Source organism: Crocodylus siamensis, chromosome 7 (assembly GCF_052110815.1).
Source record: "Crocodylus siamensis isolate JL-2025a chromosome 7, ASM5211081v1, whole genome shotgun sequence".
In the NCBI taxonomy this organism is placed as follows: domain Eukaryota; kingdom Metazoa; phylum Chordata; order Crocodylia; family Crocodylidae; genus Crocodylus; species Crocodylus siamensis.
The window spans coordinates 2,839,391-2,863,329 of record NC_143401.1 but is presented as its reverse complement, the minus strand read 5'-3'; the positions used below and the strand labels follow the sequence as shown (position 1 = coordinate 2,863,329).

The 23,939-nt window shown below is 50.5% G+C and overlaps 1 protein-coding gene across 1 annotated transcript in view; it reads left to right on the top strand.

Moving 5' to 3' along the window:
- The first annotated feature begins 1,307 nt into the window (after positions 1-1,307).
- ARID1A (AT-rich interaction domain 1A) overlaps positions 1,308-23,939 on the top strand; it is a 71,157-nt gene continuing 48,525 nt past the window's right edge. The window contains exon 1 of the mRNA XM_090058395.1: positions 1,308-2,324. Within this exon, the coding sequence (XP_089914521.1) occupies positions 1,437-2,324 (888 nt within the window). The 5' untranslated portion in view covers positions 1,308-1,436. The remainder of the gene's footprint in view (positions 2,325-23,939) is intronic.

Below are 23,939 nucleotides of genomic sequence, written 5' to 3'. Positions count from 1 at the left end.
CTGCGGGCGCCTTCTGTCCCCCGTGCTGCCGGAGAAGGGAAAGACTGTTCCCACCAGCCCACCCCTTGTGCAGGAACCCCTGTAGCAAACATGTTCAACGTATACGTACAATTGCAGTTGTTTGGTAAAAGTTCCCCCTTCCAACAAGCGTTTCTCAAGTCGGGGGAAAGTCTTGTACTTAATACGCTGTCAGGATGGCAACTGGGTTATCAACCCTGATATCAGGAAGATTACCACGTCCTAATGCTGGAGACTTGATTTGGCAATCTAAATTTGCTTTTATTTTGATCTACTTTGTTTTTTATTTTTATTTTGATCTAGGTTCCGTTTTTTATCCTTGTCTTGGGTCACACGCGTGGTCGAGGGAACCGTTGGCCCCGCGGCACGCAACCGCAGCGCTTGGGCTCCAGGACTTGGGACAGTGCCCGCTGGAGCCAGGGGGCTTTGCCTGGGTGAAGAACCACCCCCCGAGCCACTCAGCACCTGCCAGGGCCACACGTTTATAAAATCACAGGGAATGAGGGCTGGACCGGGCCTTGGGAGGTCAGAGCGGGCCGCCGGGCCTCCTGCTCTTGCTCTCTGTGGCTCCCGACCTCTCCCTTTTGGCAGTCTTCAGCAGGGTGTTTGCTGTCCCCTGACTTGGGGCACTGTGAGTGGCACGTGCACAGGGAGGAGTGCGGTAGGGGCAGCAACCCAGCAGCAGCTCCTGGGGCAGGGAGCAGAAAGCAGAGCGGTGCATCGGGGCAGGGGACCAGAGCGGCACAGGGAAACGGGGGGGGGGGGAGGGATGCAAACAGCATTTCCCAACACAAACCCTCCCACCAAAAACCAGTGTTTTGAAGTTGTTTTTAATGTCCTAAAAGCTGGTGGCACTTGCGAGAGCGCCGGGGGCGGCCCGAGCTTGGGAAGAAAGAGACTTTCTTTCGGAGCGGCGCATTCCCGTCGGAGTCCGCTCCGATCCGCGCCGGGTTTCGCGGCGGGGGGGAGGGAAGGGAAGGAGCGAGCCGAGCCGAGCCGAGCCGCCTTTTGTGGCGGCGGCGGGCAGGGCAGGGCGCCGCTCCGCGGATCCGGATCCGCCGCCGGAGTTGCGAGGCGCCCGGGGCCGGCCGCTCCTCCGCTCTCCTTTGTGACGGGGGGAGGCTCCGCTCCGCGCGGCTCCGCTCCGGCCGGCCGCGCTCCGCTCCGGGTTTGGCAGGCGGCCGCGGCGCTGGGTAAAATGGCAGAGCCGAGCCTCGTGTCGGAGTGAGCCGGAGCGGAGTCGGGCGCTGCTCCTCGGCCCCGCCGTGTCCCGGCCCCCCCCGCTCGCCCGCCCGCCCTCCTCCCTCGGCCCGGCCCACTCGCCTCGCCTCGCCTCGCCTCGCCTCGCGGGCCCGGCGGGGATGAGCCCCGCCTGAGCGGGGAGCAGCGGAGCAGCGCCGCGCCGGGGCGGGGGGATCATGGCCGCGCAGGTGGCCCCCGCCGCCGCCGGCAGCCTGGGCGCGCCGGCCCCGGCCGAGCTGAAGAAAGCGGAGCGCGAGCAGGACGAGGCGGCGGCGGCGGCGGCGGAGGAGAAGCCGGCGGGCGAGGGCGCCGCCACGGAGGCGCCGGACGAGAGCAACGGCGAGCCCGAGCCGCAGGGCCCCAACGGAAGCGCGGGCCCGCGCGCCCACCCCGACCCGCCCGCTGCCGCCGCCGCCGAGGCCGCCCCGCCGCCGCCGCCGCCGCCACCCCCGCCGCCGGCCTACGGCTTCGGGCCGCCCTACGGGCGCGGGGCGCCGGCCGCCGCCGCTGCCTTCCACCAACATGGCGGACAACAAAGCCCTGGCATGGCAGCGCTGCAGAGCGCCGGGCTGGAGCCGGCCTACCCGGGCGCCGCCGCGCCGCACAACTCGCACGAGCACGGCTTCGCCAACCACCAGTACAACTCCTACTACCCGGCCGCCGCCGCCGCCCGCGGCCCCGCCGCCGCCGCCGCCGCCTTCCCGCCGGCCTACGCCCTCGCCGGCTCCCCGCGGGGCGGCGCGGCCAAGCAGCCCCCGCCGCCGCCGCCCCCTCAGCGCCTGGGCGCCGCGGCGGCCGCGCAGCCCAGCGCCACCCCCACGCTCAACCAGCTGCTCACCTCCCCCAGCTCGGCCCGCGCCTACGGCGGCGCCTACCCCGGCGGCGCCGACTACCCGCAGGACGGCGGCAAGGCCCCACCGGCGCCCGCCGACATGGTCTCCCCGTACGGCGGCGGCGGCGCCGCGGCCTGGCCGCAGAGGAGCCACCACGCGCCCGTGAGCCCCGGCAGCAGCGGCGGCGGCGGCGGCGGCAGCGCGGGGCCAGTCCTCAGCCGCGGCCCGCAGGTGAGTGAGAGGGCGGCTGCCCCCCTCCGGCCCCGGGAGCTGCCATTGTGCCTGCGCGCCCGCGTCTAAAATGGCTGCCTCCCCCCGCCCGCCGGCCTTTGTGCCGCGGCCTGGCCCGGGCCCGCGCACCGCCCGGCGCCGGGATTTGAATTATGGAGGTAAAATCCTGCTGTCAAAGCCAGGAGACAGTTGGTCTTAGGTTGACATCCTCTCTGCGCGCTGATTGGCTCCCCCTCGCCTGCTCCTGGCCATTTGTAATTGCCTCTGATGTCATGGCACCGCCATCCCCTCCGCGCATCCCCTGCGCCCGCTCGGCGCCCCTTCCCTCTCGCCCCTCACCCTCGCCCCCTTCCCTCTCTCGCCCCCCGGCTGCGACCTGCCCCTCGCTGCCGACCCCTTCCCTCTCGCCCCCTCTCGTCCCCCGGCCGCGACCTGCCCCTCGCTGCCGACCCCTTCCCCCTCGCCCCTCACCCTCGACCCCTTCCCTCCCTCGCCCCGGCTGCGACCTGCCCCTCGTCCCCCCACCGCCTGCGTGCTCTCATCCCCCAGCCGCGACCTCGAGGGCCGCGGGAGTCTTGCCGCCCAACAAGGAGGCAGCCAGCTGCCGCGTGTCTCCGGTCGTTCAGGAGGCGCCAGTCCCCGGCGGGCCTGGAAGACGGCTGTGGCGGAGCGGAGCGGAGGGCGCCTGGGAGGGCTTGGTGGGACGCGCCCTTTGGGAAAGGTGGCTTCTTGGGCTGCGCTCTGCAAGGCGGGGATCGGGGCTGTTCTCACACCTGACTTGGATCTTTTTTGGGAACGGCAGTTGTCTTCGAGCACCGCGGGGCCCAGGTGCGTTGCGCGCGCTGCCTTTTGGGAGCGGGGCCGGTAAATGCGTCCATGCGTTTAAACAGTTTCTCCCGGTGTGATTTTGCTTTTTCCCATTTTTGTTGTTAAAACCCTGCTGGAAATGTGAGGGCAGCCTGTGGATGTGCTGCACAGCACTTTCACCCATGTGCGAGTCAGACATTTTGGATCCGGAGCCAAGGGTTACTCACATCTCATTCATATCTGTTCTTAGTAGGTTTGAGGAGCCCCTGTCCGTGCATGCGTCTTGGGCAGCATTGGGAGACTTGTTTCTCCTCTCTGTCCTACCTTCGGAGACATTTGATACTCTAGAGTGTGACTTGCGCCTCCAGCTTTCCCTCCTCCGGCGTGGCTCTGAACTTTCATTTTTTGTTCCTTGATTACTGTCAGTGCTGTCTGCTTCCTCCTCTCCGAGCGCTGCAATCGCCCTGTCCCTTCAGTTGAAGCCCTGCTTCCTGATGAGGGTCTTCTCTCTGCTGTGGTCGCTGCATTGTCTGCAGGGAAGGAGTAGGGACCCCTCTGGGTAGATATTCCAGTCCACTTGTCTCGAGTATTCGCAGGTAGGGTCTTGTGGAAACCAGCAGGAAGGTATTTTATGGAGCAGTTGGGTGTTCTGTCAAAAAATCCTTCTGGACCCAGATGGGTATGAAGAGGCAGCCAAAGATTAACCAGTTCAGGAAGGCTTTTGAGTGCCGTGAGCTACCAGTGATAGACCACACGGTAGAAACCTTGTTCTTCCTGGGGGGGGGGAGCCCAGGCCTGCGTTGAATGTCTAAAGTGGCTTACAACCAAGTGAGATGCCTGATCTCAGGTAGTTGGTAAGTGCATGTTTGGTGTCTTGGAAGTGTGTGAGACCTTGGCACCAGCGCCATGTACAGAAAGTTTTGTGCTCCAAGGATGATCAGAATTCAGGACAGATACAAATGCCTCTTTGGGTTGTGAACCACCAGAAGGTTGCTGCTGGGTGTTGAGAAATGGGTTTTCGGGCATTGTCCATGTTCTTGCAGAAAGTTAAATGGCTGCATGTGTGACAGTGCACAGCCAAGCCATGACTTCTTTGCAGTGTCTTGCTGGTCGTAGATTCATAGAGGACTTTGGGCACGAACTGTTGTATTTCTGTCTGAGGCTGCTCAGTCCTGCACCTGAAACTTATTTTTTTTCCTCAGAGAAGTAAAGATGGGGGGTGGATGTGATGGACCTAACCCAAACCATCTGCAACCCACCAGCCCTAGGAAAGTAAAAGTCCTCTAGCTGCAGTCTCGGGGAAGGGGCCTGGGAAGAGTGCTCTTCTGGTTTCTTCCATAAAGTTGTTGTATTTCAGGGAGGAGAGGTTAAGGAGAACAGAGCGGACCTCTCCTTTTGCTTCTCCCCATGCCTGGTGCAGTCAGTGAACTTAGCTGGACTTTGTTCACTAAAAGTTATTGCTTCATTCTTCTTACTGGTTTGGAGGCCCCTTTTCTGTTGGGACCTGGGAGCACCTGGGTACTTCAGTAACCCCTTGCAGATCGGTCTGCGGCAGGAACGAGCCGCTGGTGGGGGGAGTCCTTCTCAATAGAGGCCAGTTCTGTATTTGTGTGGACTAGGTCGATGCACACTTCTGTTTGCTCGAGTGACCTTTCTAACCTGGAGTGGGGTCAGAGATCAGAAGGTCTGTCTTGCAGAATAGGAACCTAGAGGTCCCTGGTTGACTATGGGAACGACTTGTAGAAAACTTGGAGCTCTTGGGGGAATGAAGGAAGAAGAAACGGACCCTTTCCTGTAGCGTGACAGTTTTTGGAAGTAGATGGTGGCTTTCTTAAGCTTCTCTAAGGATGGGGCAGGGGGAAGGAAAAGGTCCGTGAAGTGCCTGGGAGAAGAGGGTGCCATCTCTGTAATACATAGGTGGATGTTTCTCTTGGTACAAACTCACTACAGTAAAAGGCATCTCCTGTAATGAGAGATGTCTTTGGATCACATTAAACATTCACGTGTTGGATAAACTCCCAATAGGTACACCGTCATCCAGAGGCCTGTGTTACAAGTTCTGTGAATTCAGTTTAAAAACAATGACATGCTAATAAAAAAGAAAAAAAAAAGTATTTGGGCCCATTGCCATGTAATAGCAGTTCAGTTGTTGACTTAGTTCTCAACTTTAGTAGCAAGCGAAGCATGAAAAATGTTGTTAAAAATATGGTTTTCAAACTAAATTGGCACTAAATGGCTCTGTGCTGCCAATGAGCTGTGATATCTTGGAATCTGAAATTGAGCCCTGGCTCCTGTTGGCTTTTATCGCAGGGTTTTTCCTTGCTCGGTAGTGTATTGTTAGCAGGCCTTGTGTTGCCTGCGAGGTAGTAAACATTAGACCTCTCGACAAAAGGGAGAGGTGCCGTTCTTTTGTGGCGTGGGCCTTGCCTCTCAATTGCCCTTAGGCTTTGTCTGAATCAGAAGAGCGTGCTAATATAATTGCATTGTTTTTAAAATGAGCATATTTAATTGGCACGAGCCCCCTATGGTAGACGCACAGAGTTTAAGCAGGTTTATTCTAAGGTCCGGTTGAGTTAAGCCAGCATTCTTGTCTGCTATAGACTAGGGGGTGGTCTCCACTTGCTGTTTAAATATTTCTCTTTTGGTGGCTGTTAAGGTGGTGTTTCAGGACGAGGATGATGGGGTTTTTTTGAGGTATGTGAGTGGTGATGAGCTAGTGGGATCTACTGGAGACAGCATGATCTGATAGGTAGGAGACCCAAGTGGGAGTCCCAACTGAGCATGCCTTTTTCCCCCTAGTCCTTTGCTGACTGTCTGCATAACCTCGGCTGAAACACTTGATCATTCGGTGCCTGACTGAAGTGGGGTTAATACTTGCTCGCATTAGTAAAATGTGCTGAAATCTATGAATGAAAGGCATTATGAACGCTTATTTATTACCATGCATAGGGTGTTAAGATCCCCTTTTCCTCATCTATTATGTATGGCAACTCCTACAGCGCGACTTTTATTTCCAGGATATTAACAGGGATGTGCTGTCTGGAGGGGGTACACGGGCGCGCACGCGTGCGTGTGCCTTCATGGACCATTTCTGGCAAGAATCTTTGCTCAACAGTTTTTGAAAACCTTCAGCCAAGTTTCCCTGTTGTTCCACGTAGCAGTTCAGTTCAGCCTTTTCAAAAAAAGGGCTACGACTATGTTTGGTGTTGTGAATAGGATTTAAGGGAAAAGATGAACCAGATTTGCCTGTCTCGCACAAGCGTATCTTGGAAATGGTGGGGCAAGGCACATGCACAAGGTGGTGTGTGTGTTGTGGGGAGAGGGGGGTCATTTAATACAGTATACCTATATCTTTAGGGCACTGACCTATATGATTAGAAACTCGGTATCTTCATAATACTCTGGGCTTATGCATAGCACCTCTCATGCAAGGGGCTGGACCCAACGATCTTCCAAGGTCCCTTCCAGCCTTACAACCTATGAACCCGAGAGCATTGTTTAATGTCTTCCTGACGGGGTATTAATGTGTAAATGAACAAGAAATTTTACAGCCAGGTTTCATGACACAAGCATCCAAACTCTCTGGATGTTACAGCCCCTTTTACCTTCTTCTATCCTTGTCCTTGCTGTAGTGCTCAAACAGAGCGCCATCAGTTCGGGAATCCCACTGCCCTCTGAAAGAGCTGTACCTGCTGTTCTCACAAGTGACACCTGTGTTCACCGTAATCGAAATGCTAGAGGGAGAGAGGCACGTGCTCTCTTTTCCCTGTTTACGCACTTCATGTGTTTGACCGCCTCTCTGTCTCTAGTCAGTTGGGATGTCCAGGTGCGACTTCTGTCTCCTGCATTGCTCTGAAGAGAAGCGTTGCTGGCATGCCGTTGTCCAGGTCCTGCCAAGAATGTCTGAAACTTTCACGCGGTAGCAAGGCCAAAACCGAAGAGGTAGGCATATGCAAAGAGAGCAAGAGGGGCTGCCTTGATGATATTTAGCAGTACCGTGGGGCCCTTCCCATTTTTTCTCCTGGAGAGACCCCTGGGAGTATGGACAGGAAAGCACAATAACCCCCCCTTCCCCTGCTTGTGTTTCAAAATGGAAAACTTCAAACGCTAGCTGTCTTTAAAAGGTACGCCACTTGTTACTCCCTTTAACTGGCTGACTTCAGCCAATTGAAGCTGATTAAATGTCATTTGTGAGGTCTGCTGTGGGGCTCATATCCATGGGTTGACAAAGTAGACTGAGCTTCTGCCAGCTGAAGCCCGAACTGTAGCCAGCTAGAGATGAAAGAAGGATGGGATTGGAGAATGGGAGCCACCGCTCAGTGGCCGATGGGCAAGAGGGGTACGATTGAAACGTGTCGTGTCCGTGCTTGTGCTGTCCATCTGCCTGCGGGTGACAATGGACAACTGGACAACACTGCCTTTCAGTTCTGCCCCACTGCTGACTGGGGAAAGCTGAGCAGCTGCATGGGGACTGGAACTGCTTTCTGCAGGCTCAGGAAGACAATGCTGCGTCTGTTAGCAATTGCTTTTGAGACGGTTGTCTTTATAATATTCATAGCATAAATGTAATTTTTAAAAAAATCTGAAATTCCACAAAGTCCTTCATCTACCCAGGAAAGTTTTTGCCCCTGGCACGTGCATCTTTCCTAGTGTTACTCCCTCACGTTGTTGTTTTGCTGGAAAGGAAGCTGAGGCACAGAGGTTACGCATTTTGCTATCTTTGCATGCCCAGTCCTGCCACCTTAGCCTTAATTTGTTATTTATGTGTTGACAATGCATTAAACCCTATTTTCCGGTGTTTTATGTTTAGGAAACACGGTGCCCAGCCTGGCCCTGTGAGAGGGAGAGGACTTGGCACTGGCGAGGCTGAAACAGGAGGAGCTGCCTTGCTCTGGTTTGATCTTATGTGCATATTTGGCTTATGCCCGTAGTGACTTAAGCACGTGATGTAAATATGCGCACATGGGCCAGGGAGGGGTTCATATGTCTACTCCTTTCGGCGTACCTGCCTTCCCAGGGTCATAACTCAGCAGCTCAGCAATACAGCTTGGACAAGTTATTGTTCCATGCAACAGAGAGGCGTTTGCGAGTCTGGCACAGTCTTCTTTCTGGAGCGTTTCTGAGCTTTGTCGAAATACTTGCTGAGCTGTCACAATGTCCGTGTGAACTTTCTGTAGTGACACGTATAAGATACTATATAATGGTAGGTAAATTTAATAAAAGCCACTCAGTAAACAGTTCCTTTCTTCATCCTTTTACTTTGGAGGCAGTGTGGATGAAACCAGAACCTTCTTTCTGTGTGTGTTTTGGGGGAAAGGCATGTAAGGAGGAGAGATCGGCTTGCAGAAAATGCGCGTCCCACTCCAGTGGGAGTTCCTCTCCCCGCACACAGTGGGTGCATAAGTAGCGCTGATGTGCCACGTTCTTCCATTAAAGTCACTTGCTTGGTTTGCCATAATCTGTGCACTGCTGTTCCAGGTTGGAGTTTGGCCAGAGGGGTATTCTCAAAGCCTAAAAAGGAAGTCACTGGTTAGGTTCTCCCATTCTTTTTTTACCAGCTATTTGTACTGGCAAGGCCCAGGCTGTTCAGGGATAATGTTCTCTCACTTGCAACTGTGTCCTGGGGAGGCTGGTAGCCTTTTAATTAAAAAAAAAAAAAAATCAACCCAAACTTCTTGTGAGTATTTTCTAGGAGCTGTAACTCTTCCATTGTTTGCATGAGGTTGCTGGAATTTCCCAAGGAGAGGCTGATGTCATAGAAGTAGCTTTTCTTTGTGTGAAACTGTGTTCAGGTTTGACTCAGAACTTCTGCAAAGTACCTTTCCCCTTCTGATGTCAGTGCGAAGCTGGCAGCCTGCCCAATGAATAAGTGAACACTAATGTCAAAAAAAGCTGGGCTGTGTCATCTCTGCTGCTTGATGAGCCTGAGAGTGGGTGACCTCTGGGGTGGAAATGAGTTTGGCTTTCCCCAGTATTTAGCCACCGCTTGTCTTTTTTTCTTCCACCTTTCCCTGGGGGTGTCGGTAGAATTAAGACTGCCCAACTGCTTGCTGTCAGCACATTGTTTTAATGCAGAGGTGCTGAGTACACATGGCTCCTACTGACTCCTCTTGCAATCGGGTGCTACGTACTTCTGCGTATCGAGCCCCAGATGTCACACAGCGGGCACCCAGAAAGTGGTCTGTTCGTGGCCCGTGGGTCCCAGACTGGTCTTTTAGGTGTAACAGTCTGGTGGGTAAGTACAGAGCGCAGCTTTCCCGTGTCGTGCGGCATTGGCTTGTTTGAATCAGGCGACCACCATTTCGTTTCCATTCCTGCCGTCCCCTACTTTGTCCTCAACATGTTTCTGATTTCTTTTTTGACTACAAAAAACAAAAAACCAAAAAAACCAAAAAAAACTTTTTGTACCAGGAGTCTGGCAAGTGTCCTCTGTGCATACATAAAGCTACTTTGTGCCTGGGTAACACCTACGGATGGCAAGAGGGGACCAGGTTTAGGTGGCTGGAGCATCCTGAGCTTTGGAGATGCTTGAATTCGCAAAATTAGTGGTGTTTTCAATCCTCTCTTATGCACTGAACACGTTGCTGAGACTTCTGGATTATCTCAATACTAGGATTGATTTAGTATTGAATGGAGTCCCTGGGACAGTGATCTGTCCTGGTCTGGCGCCGTGGGGGTAGATGCAGGTTTGGTTTCTAGTTCTAGACTTCATGGGGGAATTCAGTGGTATCCTGTCTGCTTCCAGAGGATCCTCTGTAATTCCATCTTGCTTAGGCCTGATCTAAAGCGATGTCTTTTCCCAGCTAATTTCTGTTTCTTACACAGGTACAGGTACACACATGGCTAATATAACTCTGCCCATGCTTTAACTCTGGTTTTTAGGCCAATAATTGAAATAATGCAAAAAGCATAGCGGCCAAGACCTTAGAAGGAGACAGGACGTGATTGCAGGGATATAGGCAACTCCTTGGAAAGGCTGGTTCTGGCTCTGGGATTGAGGGAGTGAAGTTGACTTCAAGGCTGCTGAAATGATCCTGAGCAACCGCTCCACCTCCTAACTTGTCCACAGTGAAATAACAGTAGCATGTGCTCCATGTTTCATGGACTCCGTGGTCTTGTACGACACTCGGGAGAGCCAGGTTCATGTGACTTGTTGGGAGAATGGAGGTTTTTTTGTCTACGAGGAAAGAACAGGGTTTTTTTGGTCCTTTTTCCTGCAGAGTATTAAATTGGTGTAAAACCTGGCCTTGGAGTTGGCTCTGTTCCTCAATTTGACACTGAGACCGGGCAGTATTTTGGTGGGTAACATTGGTAAGGTTCCTAAGTAGCGGAGGACACTTCTATCACCATTACAGTAACTTCCTGAAGGAATTCCCATGCTGGGTGGCTCTCTTGACTTTCCTTGTGGGGACTCTTTTCTGATTTCTTGCCATTTAACACATCTGTCCTTAGATATCTGATCACTGAAGGATTTTGTTGAAGGAGCTTGGTTGTTCTTGTCTTAACACATGAACTTGTTCCAGGAGGCCAGGCTTTGGCAGCCCCACACCGTTAGCCTGGTTTTGTTTCACTGATCAGGATCCTTTCTGCCTTTTTGCTTTGTGCCTTGTTCTCTGAGACGATCAGGGTGGATTTAAAGTCCAAATGACTGTAGGACTATGCACCCTGCCCAAGCTTAGAGCAGTATCTGGTATTCATTAACTTGATGTCAATAATTAAACTCTAGTACTGAGCTCCCTTGCCACAGAATAGTTTGAAGAAGAGTATTTTGGTTCTCCAGAAGAGGTGTTTAAGTGGCAAAAGCTTTGGAGTTCATTACGTGTTTTAAAAACCACCTTGTTACTTTTTTACCTGTGTTGGGTACCATTATTAATAAAATGGAAGGCCCTGCATGCTAAGACTAATTTGCTAAGTAAGCTTGCACATCAACAGCTTGCCCATACAATTGCAGAAATTGCCTTTCTGTACTGCATTTAGCTGCCAGCATGTTGCGACAGTGGCCCTAGAAGTACCTGGGCCAGACCTCATTGGCCAGGCTGAAGATTTGCCTTGTCCCTTCCCCTACTATTGACTTGGTGGTCTGGTCACCTTTTTGTATCTGTTCCTTACTGCTTGGAAGGGCCCCAGAGAACTAATGAAGTAGACACCATACCTGGCTGTATTGGATATATCTTGCACCTGTATCACACAAATATTCAAGGCCTGGTCTTCAGTACAGATTTTTGGTGGCAAAACTTGGAGTGCCCCTGCATCCAAAGCACCCCCGCATTGGGGGAGCCTCACTTCTGCCTCTGACCAGCTAACGGGCAGAAGGGATGTGTTGGCCACTGGCACCCCTTCTGCCACATGTCATAGTCGCTTCAGCAGCTGGTGCCTTATCGGGGTGCACTTGGAGTTTGGGCAGCTCTGTGGCTGGGGGGGGGGTCTCTGTGCCTGCACATACAGGTGTTGTGGTGGCTTTGCTGCCTGTGCCTGGAAGTCCCAGGGCAGAGGGGCTTAAGCATAGACCAGGTGTGGGGTACTTAGAAGGGAACAATTGCTAGCCCCTTGCAAATGTTTGTGCATGTATCCTCATGGCACCTATGTAAAGTAGGGAAGCGCTGTTACAGCTTGAGCATGGAGGCCTAGCAGGACAAAACGATGGGTCCCAGGGTCACGCAAGACGCCTGTGCCATAGTAGGGACTTGGAAACCGGGTCTGACAAATGTCTGACCTGCAGGGTCATCCTTTCCTTTTGGGAGTGTGCTGGAGCCTGTACCAAGTGCCCGTGTAGGCTCTGGGACAAACCATCTGATTGGAAATGCTGCTTGTGGCCTGAACGAGGGAGAACTCTTTTTTTTTTTTTTTTGTGGGGGTGGGGGTAGGGGGAGCTGTGGATGGTCTCAGGAAGCAAAATCTCCAGTTGGCATTAGTATGCTACCCATGGTCTGCTGATACTGAGGTAGGCGAGCAATAGCAGTGCAGAAAGAGGTCCTTTAACATTGTGGAAAATGTCCTACCCAATTAATTTTCATTTTCCAGGGGAAGGGGAGCTGGTGAAAAGACCCAACCATAGCGGTCAGTGATGAGAGCCCAGAGAGGACTGCAGCAGCTAGAAGGGAACAGGCAAATCCACCTGGGTTTACCCACTTGTCTGTACTCCTTAGGGATGCTTTGAGAGCATCTTTTAGGTGCTGTCTCAAGACAGAAGTGAAGAAGCTTGTTTCCACTTGGAGACGGTTTGATTACCTTGTACTGTAGAAGGGGTTTCCCCTTGAAAAAGTTATAAGCAGGTTTGATGTTGGGTTGTAAAATCAAATGAAGTGATTGCAGCTCGGTAGAATATGCCGGTGCAGTTCAGTGCTGCTCTCTGATCCAAAAAGACTGCCGGCATCACCCGTTCATGCTTCCCACCCACTCCGTGACTTGGGAGCGTGGAGCTGAGCATTATGCTAATGCAACTTGCGGGGGGGGGGGAAACTTGAGGCTAATAAGACGCATTAGTGTGAGAGTGCTCGGTACCCGGAAATGCGAGCCTCAGAAAGCTGGTTTTCTGGTTTATTGACTGCCTCCATGCCCATTAAAAGCACGTTGCATCAGGAGGGCAATAATATTTGTGCTGGGTAGCGCGCAGGTATTAATGTTAGCTTGGAATTTGGTCGCGCTATGCAGAACATTAAACTGCAACGGGTTGTCACTGCTGTCAAGGTGTAATAGTCATGTCTCATTTTCCTCTTCTCATTCCACTTGCCTTGTGGTTTCTTGTTATACCTGTTTCTGAAACCAGTGAAGGGTTTGCAGCGTTGGCTGTTCTTCCTCTCCTGCTGGTGCTGGCACAGGCGTTAATTTTGGTATCTGCTCACCAGCAGCCAGCACGCTCTTTCCCTTTTAACTTGCAGAGCAACTCCCAGTGTTTACAACTTCTGCTTTTAAAAGCAGCCCATTGTGTCTGGACTGATGGGAGGATAGAAGCTCAAAGCCAGAAGGAAAGGCTGGAGAGAAACAAATAGCAGATTTAGGCGTCAGGATTGCTGTAACCTGGCATTCGGAGCTGATAATTAAAAACCAAACAAAAAACCCCCCAAGACACATACTTACATCTTTAGTGGCCTGCTCAAGGACCTGTGTCACTGCAGAGTTGGGATTCTTACAGGACTTGCCAAGAGGAGCATATCTAAATTGGTCTGGTGCTGCCTTCTTTTTTATTCAAGTCTAGGCTGGAGTATCTGTACTGCTCTCAAACGAGGCAAACTTGGCTGCAGTTTTGAGTTTCTTGCCTACACGGTGTCTGTGCCTCCCCCAGCCACCCCTTCCCTTCCCAGCATAGACATGACTGCAGCTCCGCTTTCAGGATGAAAATGGGTTGCCTAGGTAGAAATGCTGGGAATCGGTTGCTGTTTGTGATGCTGCTAAGCATGGGTGGCCTCCTTGCCTGACTCTGGGTGCCTTTGATTTCCAGGAGGTGTAATAATGAGTGGCATTTCTGAGTCGGGTGGGAGAAGTCTTCTACTAGAGGCTTCGTGGAGCATCCAGAGCTATTGCTTATGTGATCCTGAAGCTGCTTGCTTTCTCTTTCCCTTCTTTGCAAAGGCAGAAGATTTCAGCCTTGCAGGCCTTGTTGGAACTTCTGTGCAAGATAGCTGGGGGTGGGGGCTTCAGTAGTAGCAGGATGCCCGTTATCTTTTTAGATCTGTCCACGGAGATCTTGCTCGTGATGAGCAAAGCGGCATCCTGTGACTTTAGGCCATCCCTGGTCTTCAGGAGTGCCTGGGAGGGTGGGATTCTGGGCTACATCGTGGAGCAGCCAGGTTATTGCCGCTGTGTGCCTCGTTCCTTATATCTAGTCTCTTAGTTGCATGAAGGGACAGGAGATGTGTATTCGCAGTTTACCGGCTATCCCCTCCCAGCTTTTACTCACTTTTTTGGCTTCCTCTGTGGTTGCTTTATGAACGGCTTGAAAACGGAAGATATTTGGCACTCTTGCCGTGGCAAAAATAAAGGCAATGCAATCGCTTATGGGTACTACAAGTCCCAGCATGCTCTGGGCAAGATGGAGCACAGCATGCTGGGATGAGGTAGCCTCCGACAACTGTACCTCTCTTACAGTTGAGCGTGGCTGCATCTTCCACCTTGCAGTGCTGTGCATTTCTATAGGGCTGAGATTGCTGAGGGCCCTTATAGATTTAAAATGCTGCAAACTAAGCCTCCCAGCACCCTGTGCAAGGTAGGTTGTTCCTGTTCTTTCCTTGTAGGCGGTCATTTGAATCCCCTCATTGGGCAATGCATTCATCCACCTTTTTTATCCTGATTTCAAACAACAAAATCCCTCTCCCCCTTTTCAGATCTGCAGACTTCTAATAATAATTTTCCCAGGTGCTTGGAAATTTGCAGGGACGTAGTATCCCTTTATGGGTGAGAAAACTGTGAGGCAGAGGTAAAAGCTGGCTGTGAACAGTCACAAAGACTGGCATAGACAGGACCCATCTCCTGACTGCTCTGCACTTTAGCCAGAGACCATTTTTACCTCCTCACAAGTTGGTTGGAGCCCTGAAGCTCATATGAAGTCGGCAACATCATTTTTTCCTGGCTAAAGTTTGAGCACCCCTTTCTCCATTGCTTCCAAGTGGGAAGGGGGTGGAAAATGGGGATTTTTATTTTTTCTAACCACTTCCCAGCAGACCTTCTAGGTTGTGTAGGGACGCATGAACCCAACCTAATTTTTCTCCATACCATGCGTGCAGACCACCGATTCTGCCTGTCTTTGCATGGGGGTGTGTGCTGACTCGCATGCAAGTTTCTCTGTATCCGTGTGGCAGAAAAGTGGTGTAGAGGAGGAAGGGAAAACCTGACGGATGCTGGAGCCTGTCAGGTTCCCATGTGCAGAGAGCTCATAACGGGTTAACTAAATTACCGGTAACTTGGTTTTGGAAACCCGTGTTCTGTGTACTCCGTGCAGGCCTGAAGACTTCTAGCACCAGCACTTTTTAGTAGCTGCGGGTGTCCTGTGCCTGTGCCCAGTCTTGCTCGTTTGGGATGAGGAGCTGGGTTATAGGGAACCAGATGGCTAATGATGACTGGTGGCTTATGGCTCACTGTAGCTGTTTGAACATACATGTTGGCCACCTTTTGGGGGTGCTTTAAGGTCTGTTTGACATCCAGAGAATGCTTTATGATGCAAGGTGATTTGGGCAAGACTCCAGCACTGCTCTGTGATGCAACTTGAACGGGCGTTGGTCCTGTCCTCACTCGGTGAGAGGGGACGAGGGATAGAGCTGTTTCTGCCCTTCTTCACCTCATTTTGGAGAGTGGGGAAAGCATCTCACTGTGGGTCCAGAGGCTTCAAGTCTCACTCCAGGCTTGTGCTGAAGCCTGCCCTACCATTAACTTGCTGGGGCTGGGGAGTGAAACCTGGCTAGGTGTTGCCTTAACTAAAGCGAGCCTCAGTGCTTGGGTGAAGGTTTGACCTTGACATTCTTCCAGTTTGAAAGATACTTCTTTGACTATTGTTCTACTCTGGGAATGGGACTTAACCAACATGTGAGCCTTTTTATTATCTCTTCTGTACGATGGGGCTGGTATAAAATGTCACAGTAAAAAATGTTGTCTCTGTTAACCCGTTTCCAGTTGATTTATGGTGGGGGGCATAGGACGCTGGTTAAATTTGGAACCTTGTTTAATGTCCAGGAAGGAAGTTAGTTGGCTTTCCTTTGGGAAGGGGAGCACCTTGACATTTTTGTGTTTCCTGACAGTGTTTCCTGTGAAGTTATCTTGGATGACTTTTTTTGGAAGGGAGGAATCTGTGGGTGACTTAGAGTGGAGGGGCTGAGCTGCATGTCAGTCAAGGTGACTGAAGGCCTGAGATGCGTTGGGGTGAAATGCGTGACTAGTTACGTGAACGTGTCCTGTGAGAGGAAATGATTTGCATCTGTACCAGAACATCCTAATCTTGTTCAGTTTTTGGTGTCTGCAACTACTGAAGGAGCTCACATCTTAAATATCAAGACGCTCACTTGACACCTGCCGTCTATCTACAAGAGCATCAGAAAGTTTCACCAGCTGATACCCGCTTCTGAACAACCGCAACTTTTACTGACCATCCGAATTAGCTTATAGAAGTTGGCAGCTTGGCATAGTGACAAAAGCAATAGCTTTAAACTTTCCAATTTGCCTTTGCTGGAAACCAACCTTGTAGGCATTCATGAAAGAATCTCAGCCTTTAGTTAGATGGTAGAAATGTGCCTTATCCTCTTTTTGTTTTTTTGTTCTTCTGACCTGGCAAGGTGTGGACAATCATCAGTAGAGAGCATTGTGGGGGCGCATCGGACAGCACGCAAGTTTGGGATTTTTCTCCCTTTTCCTTTCAGTTTAGAGATCCGTCGGCAGACTCAGCTATTTGTGCAAGGACTCTTTTGAAACATCTTAGATGTCAAACCTTGTTCCCACTGTCACGCTAGATTTTTTTTTCATACATCCAGTTTTGCCAGTTGTGTGTATTTTCTGCCTGGGGGTGTACTGAACACCTTTAAATAAGGGTGTTAGACGGTGCAAAAGTGTGAGGCTCAGCTCGAGAGAGAAGGGTTTTTCTGTCTCTTGTCCCTCATGCTGTTTTTATGCTTCACAATTAGTATGGTAGACTCCCATATTTACCCAGCCAGCGCAGGCAAGGCTGGGCCTGTCCGTCTGGCATCTTTACAAGCGCTGCATCTACTTGAAACAAGGAAGAATTGCTGTCCTAATAACCAGGCTGCAAAGCTTACCTTGCAACACTGGTTTTTTAGGTATGATGGGAAGATACCCTAGTAATCTAATATGTGGGTCCATGGAAACTGCAGGTTAACAGAAAACTTGACTGCAAGTCGTCACTGGATATGGCAGTAGCCGTGATGGGGATGAGGGAGTGGTGCAGCTACTAAAGTCATGCGGCGTGAGAAGTGCAGGGGCTGTGTGTTACCGAGTGATTTACTGGGTGAGGAGGAAATCTTGGAGCTTTGTTAAGCAAAACTTGGTGGCCTGTTTAGAAAGGTTGGAAATGTCACAGGCCAGGGAGAAGATCTGGGAGAAGCCTGACATTTGACAGCCTGGATCTGCTGTGCAGGGGAGTCCCTGGTTTCTTCCAGCTTGAGCAGCAGCTCAGAAAAGTTTCCCCTGATGAAGGTGCGCACATTACTAGCAGGGCTGTTTCTCTCCCGCGTGGGTTGGGCTCTCTCGGCAAAGGTGATGTGGTTAATGTGACAAATTTGAAGAGTTCCCTCCGTGCCACCAACAGCTGTGATTGTACATCTGGGAGAGACCTGAACACTCCTCGCTGGCAGCGGAGGGGGGTGCTGTACGAAGCGCTGCTTTCTCCTTTGTTGTCAGTGCGTGATGAGTACAATTCTTCAGCTTCTTGAGGTCTGTGTGTTGTTGGCAGAGGAGTAGAAAATATGCTGCATCCATTTCTGGTCTATCAAAAAGAAGAAAAACTTGGGTTTCCTCTAGTTATGTGAGTGAAGCCTATTAGGCAGAGGCCACATGCTGAAATGCTCTGGTGACCACTAGTAACTAATCTGCTTTTATGACTGGTAGTGAGAGATGAGACTTTCACTTCTAGTTCACTGGCTCAAATTTGAACCAGGTTTCTTCTATTCTTTAATTTGTCAGGTTGGGGTTTTTCCCCCTCCCTCCTGCCAGTAGCCTGTAAAAAGGAGTTTGGTCTCCTGTGTGTTTGTGTAGGTCTAGGAATCCCGAATGGCTCTTGGCAGCATCAGATGTGGGGTGTTTTGGGCGTGTGGACTCGTGCCTTCTCAAAACTACTCTCATTCATGAGATTTAAGCTCACGGGAAAGACAGTGGGGAACTTTGGGACTGCGAGGGGGCTCGCCGGCTTCCCTTTCCTGAGCCTTTCAACAATTTGAGGAAATGTCAGCTTTGCTTGTGCTTGGTAATATGAAAAAAACATGTCCATGGTGCATCTTATCTGCTCCTACAGGAAACTTGATTGCAACATTTATCAGAATAAGTGCAGCAGTTCCTTCTAAGGGGCTTCCAGAAGTCGGATACTCTTTTGAAACATCTTGTATATTGGAAGATTTTAAACTAAATTCTATTTATTTCAATCGTCTATCCTTCTAGAAGAGACGAGCTTGTTTTAAAGAGTGGTGATGAATTATGCCCTGTGATACACTGCACTAGTCTTTCAGAAGGTGCTGGGAGGTATGGAGTTCACACTGGGATACTGACCTGAACACAACCGGTTACACCTCAAATAGAGCAGGTGCAAGTGCTTCTAGGTAGCAGGTGAACCCTGTTTACTGATGAATGGGAGCGCTCTTTCATTTCCTCTGACTTTTCAGCTTGAACTTTTCACTGTCTGGTTGGGGAAGAACTAAAAGTTGGCTTAGGTGCTGCAGAGAGCTTGTGAAATACCGGTTGGTGAAGCCATGGGAGAGCGAGCAGACACTAAAAGCCAAGTTGAATGCTAACTCCCTGTTTTTCTACCAGGATCGTGTAGCAGTGCAGTTGGCACACTGGGAAAGGCGGGAAGTGCCCATCTGCGTCTGAATTCCTTGGGCCAGCTGCTTAGTTGGTATAAATGTTTATAGTTAAAGTGATGCCAGTTGACGGGCCAGGCCATGATCCGCTCTTTCTTGCATCATGTTCTGCTGATGGGTGCCTGTTCCTTCTATACCTGCCACTTGGATATCATTATGCCCCTCTAATATGAAACGGGACTAGTGTATTGAGATCTTCCCATGTCTGGCTTGTTATGATGCACTGGTACATTGACTTGTAGTGGTCTTTCCAGGGTGTCTTAATGTTTTGTTTTTTGTTTTTTTTTTCCAAGCTAGGAAGCACTTGTAGAGACTGGTCTTGCCGCATCAGGTTTACCGAACATGTAGGATCTCCTTGCTAGGGTTAGGTGCAACGGCCTTCTCGAATCTGGGGACCTTTCAGAGATGTTTGTAGGCTCCCAGCGCAGCCTGCTGGATTCCAACGCATCTGTGAGCTCTGCTAAACGCCTTGTCACGGGGACACGAAAAAGGAAAGGAAGGACAGAGTTTTTTTTGTGTGACATCAGCCCGTGATGATGCTTGTTAAATGTAATGTATGAAACTAGAACTAGCTGCCGCAAAAGAGAAGTTTGCGTATCTCCCAAACTTAGGACTGTGTTTGTATTTGAGACGGTTTTGTCGTGCAGTTGAGAACCCCTCTGGGGTCAAGGCGTACCACCTGACTGCGTGAATTCAAAGTGCCAAATTCTCTTTACGTTCTGAGTGATCCTTCGCTTGCCAGCTGATCAGGATGCATTTGTCTTTTTCTGTGCCTTGGGATAATGTGGCCCATTGTCCCTGAATGGGTAGAAGGCACTGGAAAGTGAAAGCATAAAGCTGCTGATTCTGTATCCTGTTCATGTCAACAGTGCCATAGGTGTTGCCACTTTTGGGCAGTTGAGGTCCCCGTCACTAGCTGGTTGTTTTTGCACACTTGTAGATTTGAGAAAAAGCCACATACTTAAAAGTTCCTGGGAGCCTGGGCCATTTGTCAGTCTAAACAGCTAAATCCCAATAGGTAGATAAAATCCCCTCCACGCATAAATGCAGAAGAGGTGGCAGGTTTCTGAGTGAGAAATTGATATTTCTCCTTGATCATCTCCTGTATTAATTTAGGCCTGACAGTGAGGATAAAACAACCTGCTTTCTGATTTCTCTAGTACCAGAGACTGGTTGTGCCTTTGTGCCTGGGTAATGCGATGCTTGCAGCCGAGGGGGGATAGAAAGGAGGGGGGAAAAGAGGACAGTCTTCTGAACAGAAATCTAATTTCTTTCCGTCAGTACTGTGCAATCCCATCTGGGCTCAGCCGTGGGGAGCTGATGGAAGCTGCATCTGCGAGCGCGCAGAACGGTGTTAATCAGGGTTTTGTTGGTGAGAGCTTTCCTCTGTTTGGTGGCTTTCAGGTCCCTGGGGTTCGGTGGTCCCTGTCCTCCAACCAGCTCGAACGTGGTGGGGTCCAATAGGAGAAGCTGCGGGAACAGCTGCTGCTTCCCCCTGAATTCACAGGAACCGAACGGCCTGAACCGTCTTTGTACAGGAGCTCAGCAGCCAAACAATAGTTTGTGCTCGCAGGGCCATGTGGTGAGGCACGTGACGCGGTGCTGTTTTCTGCCGGGGTCCTTGCCCATCTGTTCTCTCGGCTCTTTCTGGGTTATCAGGCGCAGGTCCAAGTCCTCTCAGGCAGCCAGCCTCATGGCCAGAGATTACGAGCAGTAACCTTCCTGGCAGGGGCGGCGTGGCTTTGCTTTTATGCAGATTAGCCATGTGCTTCTCACTTCAAGGCGTTCCACAGGAAAAGACATTTCCTGTGTTTGGTTCTCAGTGGGCGGCTCCTGCCTCGCCGTGCAGGGCCCGTTGGGCTGGGGCCCGCGAACCGCGAGCACGCTCGGGAGAGGGATTACAGCGCTTGGCCCCCCTTCCCATTCCACCTCCAGTGCTACGTCACCACAACACAACCACATGCGCTCTCATACTGTTGGTGTCATTCATTCAGTGCCAAGATTGCTTTAAAAAATTCCCTTGGCCCCAGTTCAAACAGGAGTACAGCTGGGATGTGTTAGATTTTAGGCAGTCTGCCCTCAATTTGAGATGAGTTATAAATAGCAGTGCCGACTTCCTTAACTACCACTCTCGGAGGTAAAATGCAGGTTAATTACTGTGGGAATCAATTAAGGCTTCTCTCGGTTAAACAGCCAGTGATGCTCTTGATTATTATTATTTTTTTTTAATTGCAAAAAACGGACACCAGATCTGGGAAGAAAGAAATTCTGGATCCAAGGTGAGACCTTGCGTTCCAAGGAAACCGATTCTGGCTTATGCAGGCGCTGCCTAATAACTGAGTGATGCTGTTAGAGGAATTGCACAATTAGCAAGTTCAGGGGGAAAAAAACTTGCCTTCCTCTTGGTGCCCCGTCCTTCCCCGCAGTGAAATATCGCTGTGTAATAAACCGTCGCGCGGATCGCTGGGCTACATCTGGCTGCGGACAGTGTGTCACCGTTGCTCTTTACCATCCTGTCTCGCAGTGGGACTGACCTTTCATTCATTCAAGTAGCTCTGCTCTGCCCCTAAGTGCTGCCTTTATTTTAGGTAACGAGTCGCTCTTTATTTTATTTTTATTCTAAAATCTTGGTTTTCTGGCAGAATTGTGTGTTACTCTTGTACCTACCTAGACCCTTTAGAAAAGTTTTGCCCGTTGCCTTCCACTTCATCTGTATTTTGAGCATCGCTCCCGACCAGCTGATACTATTTTTGAATGCTGTTTCTGTTTTTACAAGTGGAAAGCTGTTTTGCCCTAGTAGCTGTGAAGTGGATTAGGGTAACTACCTTTTGTGGTGCTGTTTCATCAAAGGGCCCGTCACACTTCCCATTGTATATCTAGCTTTTGGAGGGCTTTAGAGCTTGGCAGTGTCAGATTGCGTTGGGCTGGTGCCTCCGAGCAGTCTTTCTTAGACCAAATTTGAACAATCAACTCTTATTTCTGGAAGACTGCTTTATTGTGGGCTTTGTTGCATGTACCAAAATCCAGCCACTTTGATTTCTTTGGAATTTTGGCAGGGGACAGGACTCAAACTTGTCAAGTTTGGGTACTTGGAAAGTGCTATTAAAGAGCAGAGATCCTGAGATTGCCTCTGCCTCTGTTCTTTCTCTGGTTTGTGTGAACGCAGGGGGTCTGGACTTCACTGATCAAGGAGCAATGCTTCTCTCTCACTTATGTCTCCCTGTGGCAGGGCCTTTGCTTTTGAAGTGTAATCACAGTAATCTACTCCTGTGGTTTCCCATTGAAAGGATTTCCCATGTGTCAGTCCAGAGAAGAATCCCCAGCCTTTTAGCAGTTGGGGTTTGGCATTTCCGTATTTATCCTGAAGTGTTCTTGCAAGTGAACAGGCATCACTTCCTCTTGGCTTTTCCCATCTCGTATAACACCCATATACAAAGGATCTATAGCCCATCCCTCCCAAACTCTTGCCCAGCATTTAGTTGGCTAGGCACCGTGCTGTTCTTTCAGCCCTGCCTGTTCTCTTCTTGAAGCCCATGTTGTTAAATTATGTAAGAATGGAGATGGACCCTGATGTTCACTTCTTCGACTAGAGGAAGACGGTTGGGGTTAGGGCAGTTAAAGCCCTATCAGTGAAAGAGATGCTCAGCCTCCTCCCTCCAAATCTCCCACAGCAGACGTGCTGTATCAGCGTGAAGGCATACCACAAAGCAGGAGGATGCGGGTTTGCCTTTTGGATTACAGGCATCGGATGCATATATTCTATTTTTCCTTTTTGCAGAAGTTGAATGGGGCTCGTTCAGGTTAAAAGAACAGTAACCAAGGAAGGTTTGGGGTGCAAAGCCTCTCGAGCCATCAGACTTCCTTTTTGACTCCTGGTAGGGGTCATAGTGTGACAGATGCTTCCAAGTAAGAGGCCAAGTCCCAGAGGAGCTTTGTCTAAAGATGCGCACTGTATTCCTAGTCCAAGTGGTTGAGGGGGTGATTTTTGTCACATCTTGGGACTACAAAGTCACTTTTTCATGGACTGTACGAACCATTTCCGATCGCTCCTCATTCTTACTGTTAGGAGTTAGGGCAGAAGTGCATCCTACAGGAGGGATTTGAAAGTGGGTGGAAGTAGTGGTAGCTTTGCAGGTGATTATAGGAAAAAGGAGCTCTATGCCTCGGACTCGGCACGCGGGCTTTCCTTTTAAAGCACTGAGGCATGTGTGAAAGGCTGGTGGCACTGGCAGAGTGGGAAAAAGTGGTGATAAGATGGAAAAAGCAAAGTAGGAAAGGAGAAGTATGGAGTCAGTGATGAGACATTTGAACTGATCAGGTGAAAAGAGAGGAATATGAAAGGATTAAACCAGAGATTGACTTGGTTTGAAATAACAGGTCAGGGAAATGATCCTTACAGTAGCACGTCATGTATTAAAGGAGAAAATGTTAGTACGGAGATGATGACAATAATCCAAAGTCCTATGTCTACAGACACCAAGAAAAGTGAGGGCAGGTCAGTGGATGGTGTGAAGACAATGCGCATGTGTTAAGGCATGCTTAAACCTCATGGTTGTACCTGTTCCAGAACAAAGTGGTTTGGATCGCCGCTGCTCACTTCTGAGCGCCAGCAAGCTGAGACCGCGGTACATCTGAATAGAAGCATCCACGTGGGGCTTAAACTTGCTTAACTGTCTTCATGCCTTTCATCCATTTGCCCAAACTTTTTTTTCCCCTAAGCAACCCTGTATAGATCTGGCACAAATAGGAGTTTCTACCTCTATGTATGTGTGTTTGGGATTGCAGGGGGGTGCTTTATAATGTAGCTAGTGATAGGGGGGAAAAAAATTAACCTATACACATAACACTGGGCCCTTTAATTCCTACCCTGGGCGTTTTACAAGATGCCTTACCTGCAGTGGCATAGTGTCCAGGCTGCTTTAAACTAGGTATTGGGGATGGGATCCTTTAAATCAAGTTAATTTCCATTCGATGAGTTCCATCTTAAAACTAGACTTGTGCCCACCTGAATGGAGCTGTCTGAAGTGTACTGTAGTGTGTGAACATTTCTAGGGGAGGGTGGATTCCTCATGCATAATTGCAGTGCTGGTGTGGCTTGTGGGCTTCCTTCAGCTTGCGTCAGGAGCTGCGCAAAACCTGCATGTGCAGGCCTGTAGTGCCACTCCTCAAACACCCGACTGCAGCGAGAAGGTGAAGCAGTAGGAATACCAAACACGGCCTGCTCAGGGCATGGGCTGGGGGAGATAAAGAGGGTCCCTTGTTAGCCATCAGGAGACAATCAGCCAGTTTCTCCTAAATC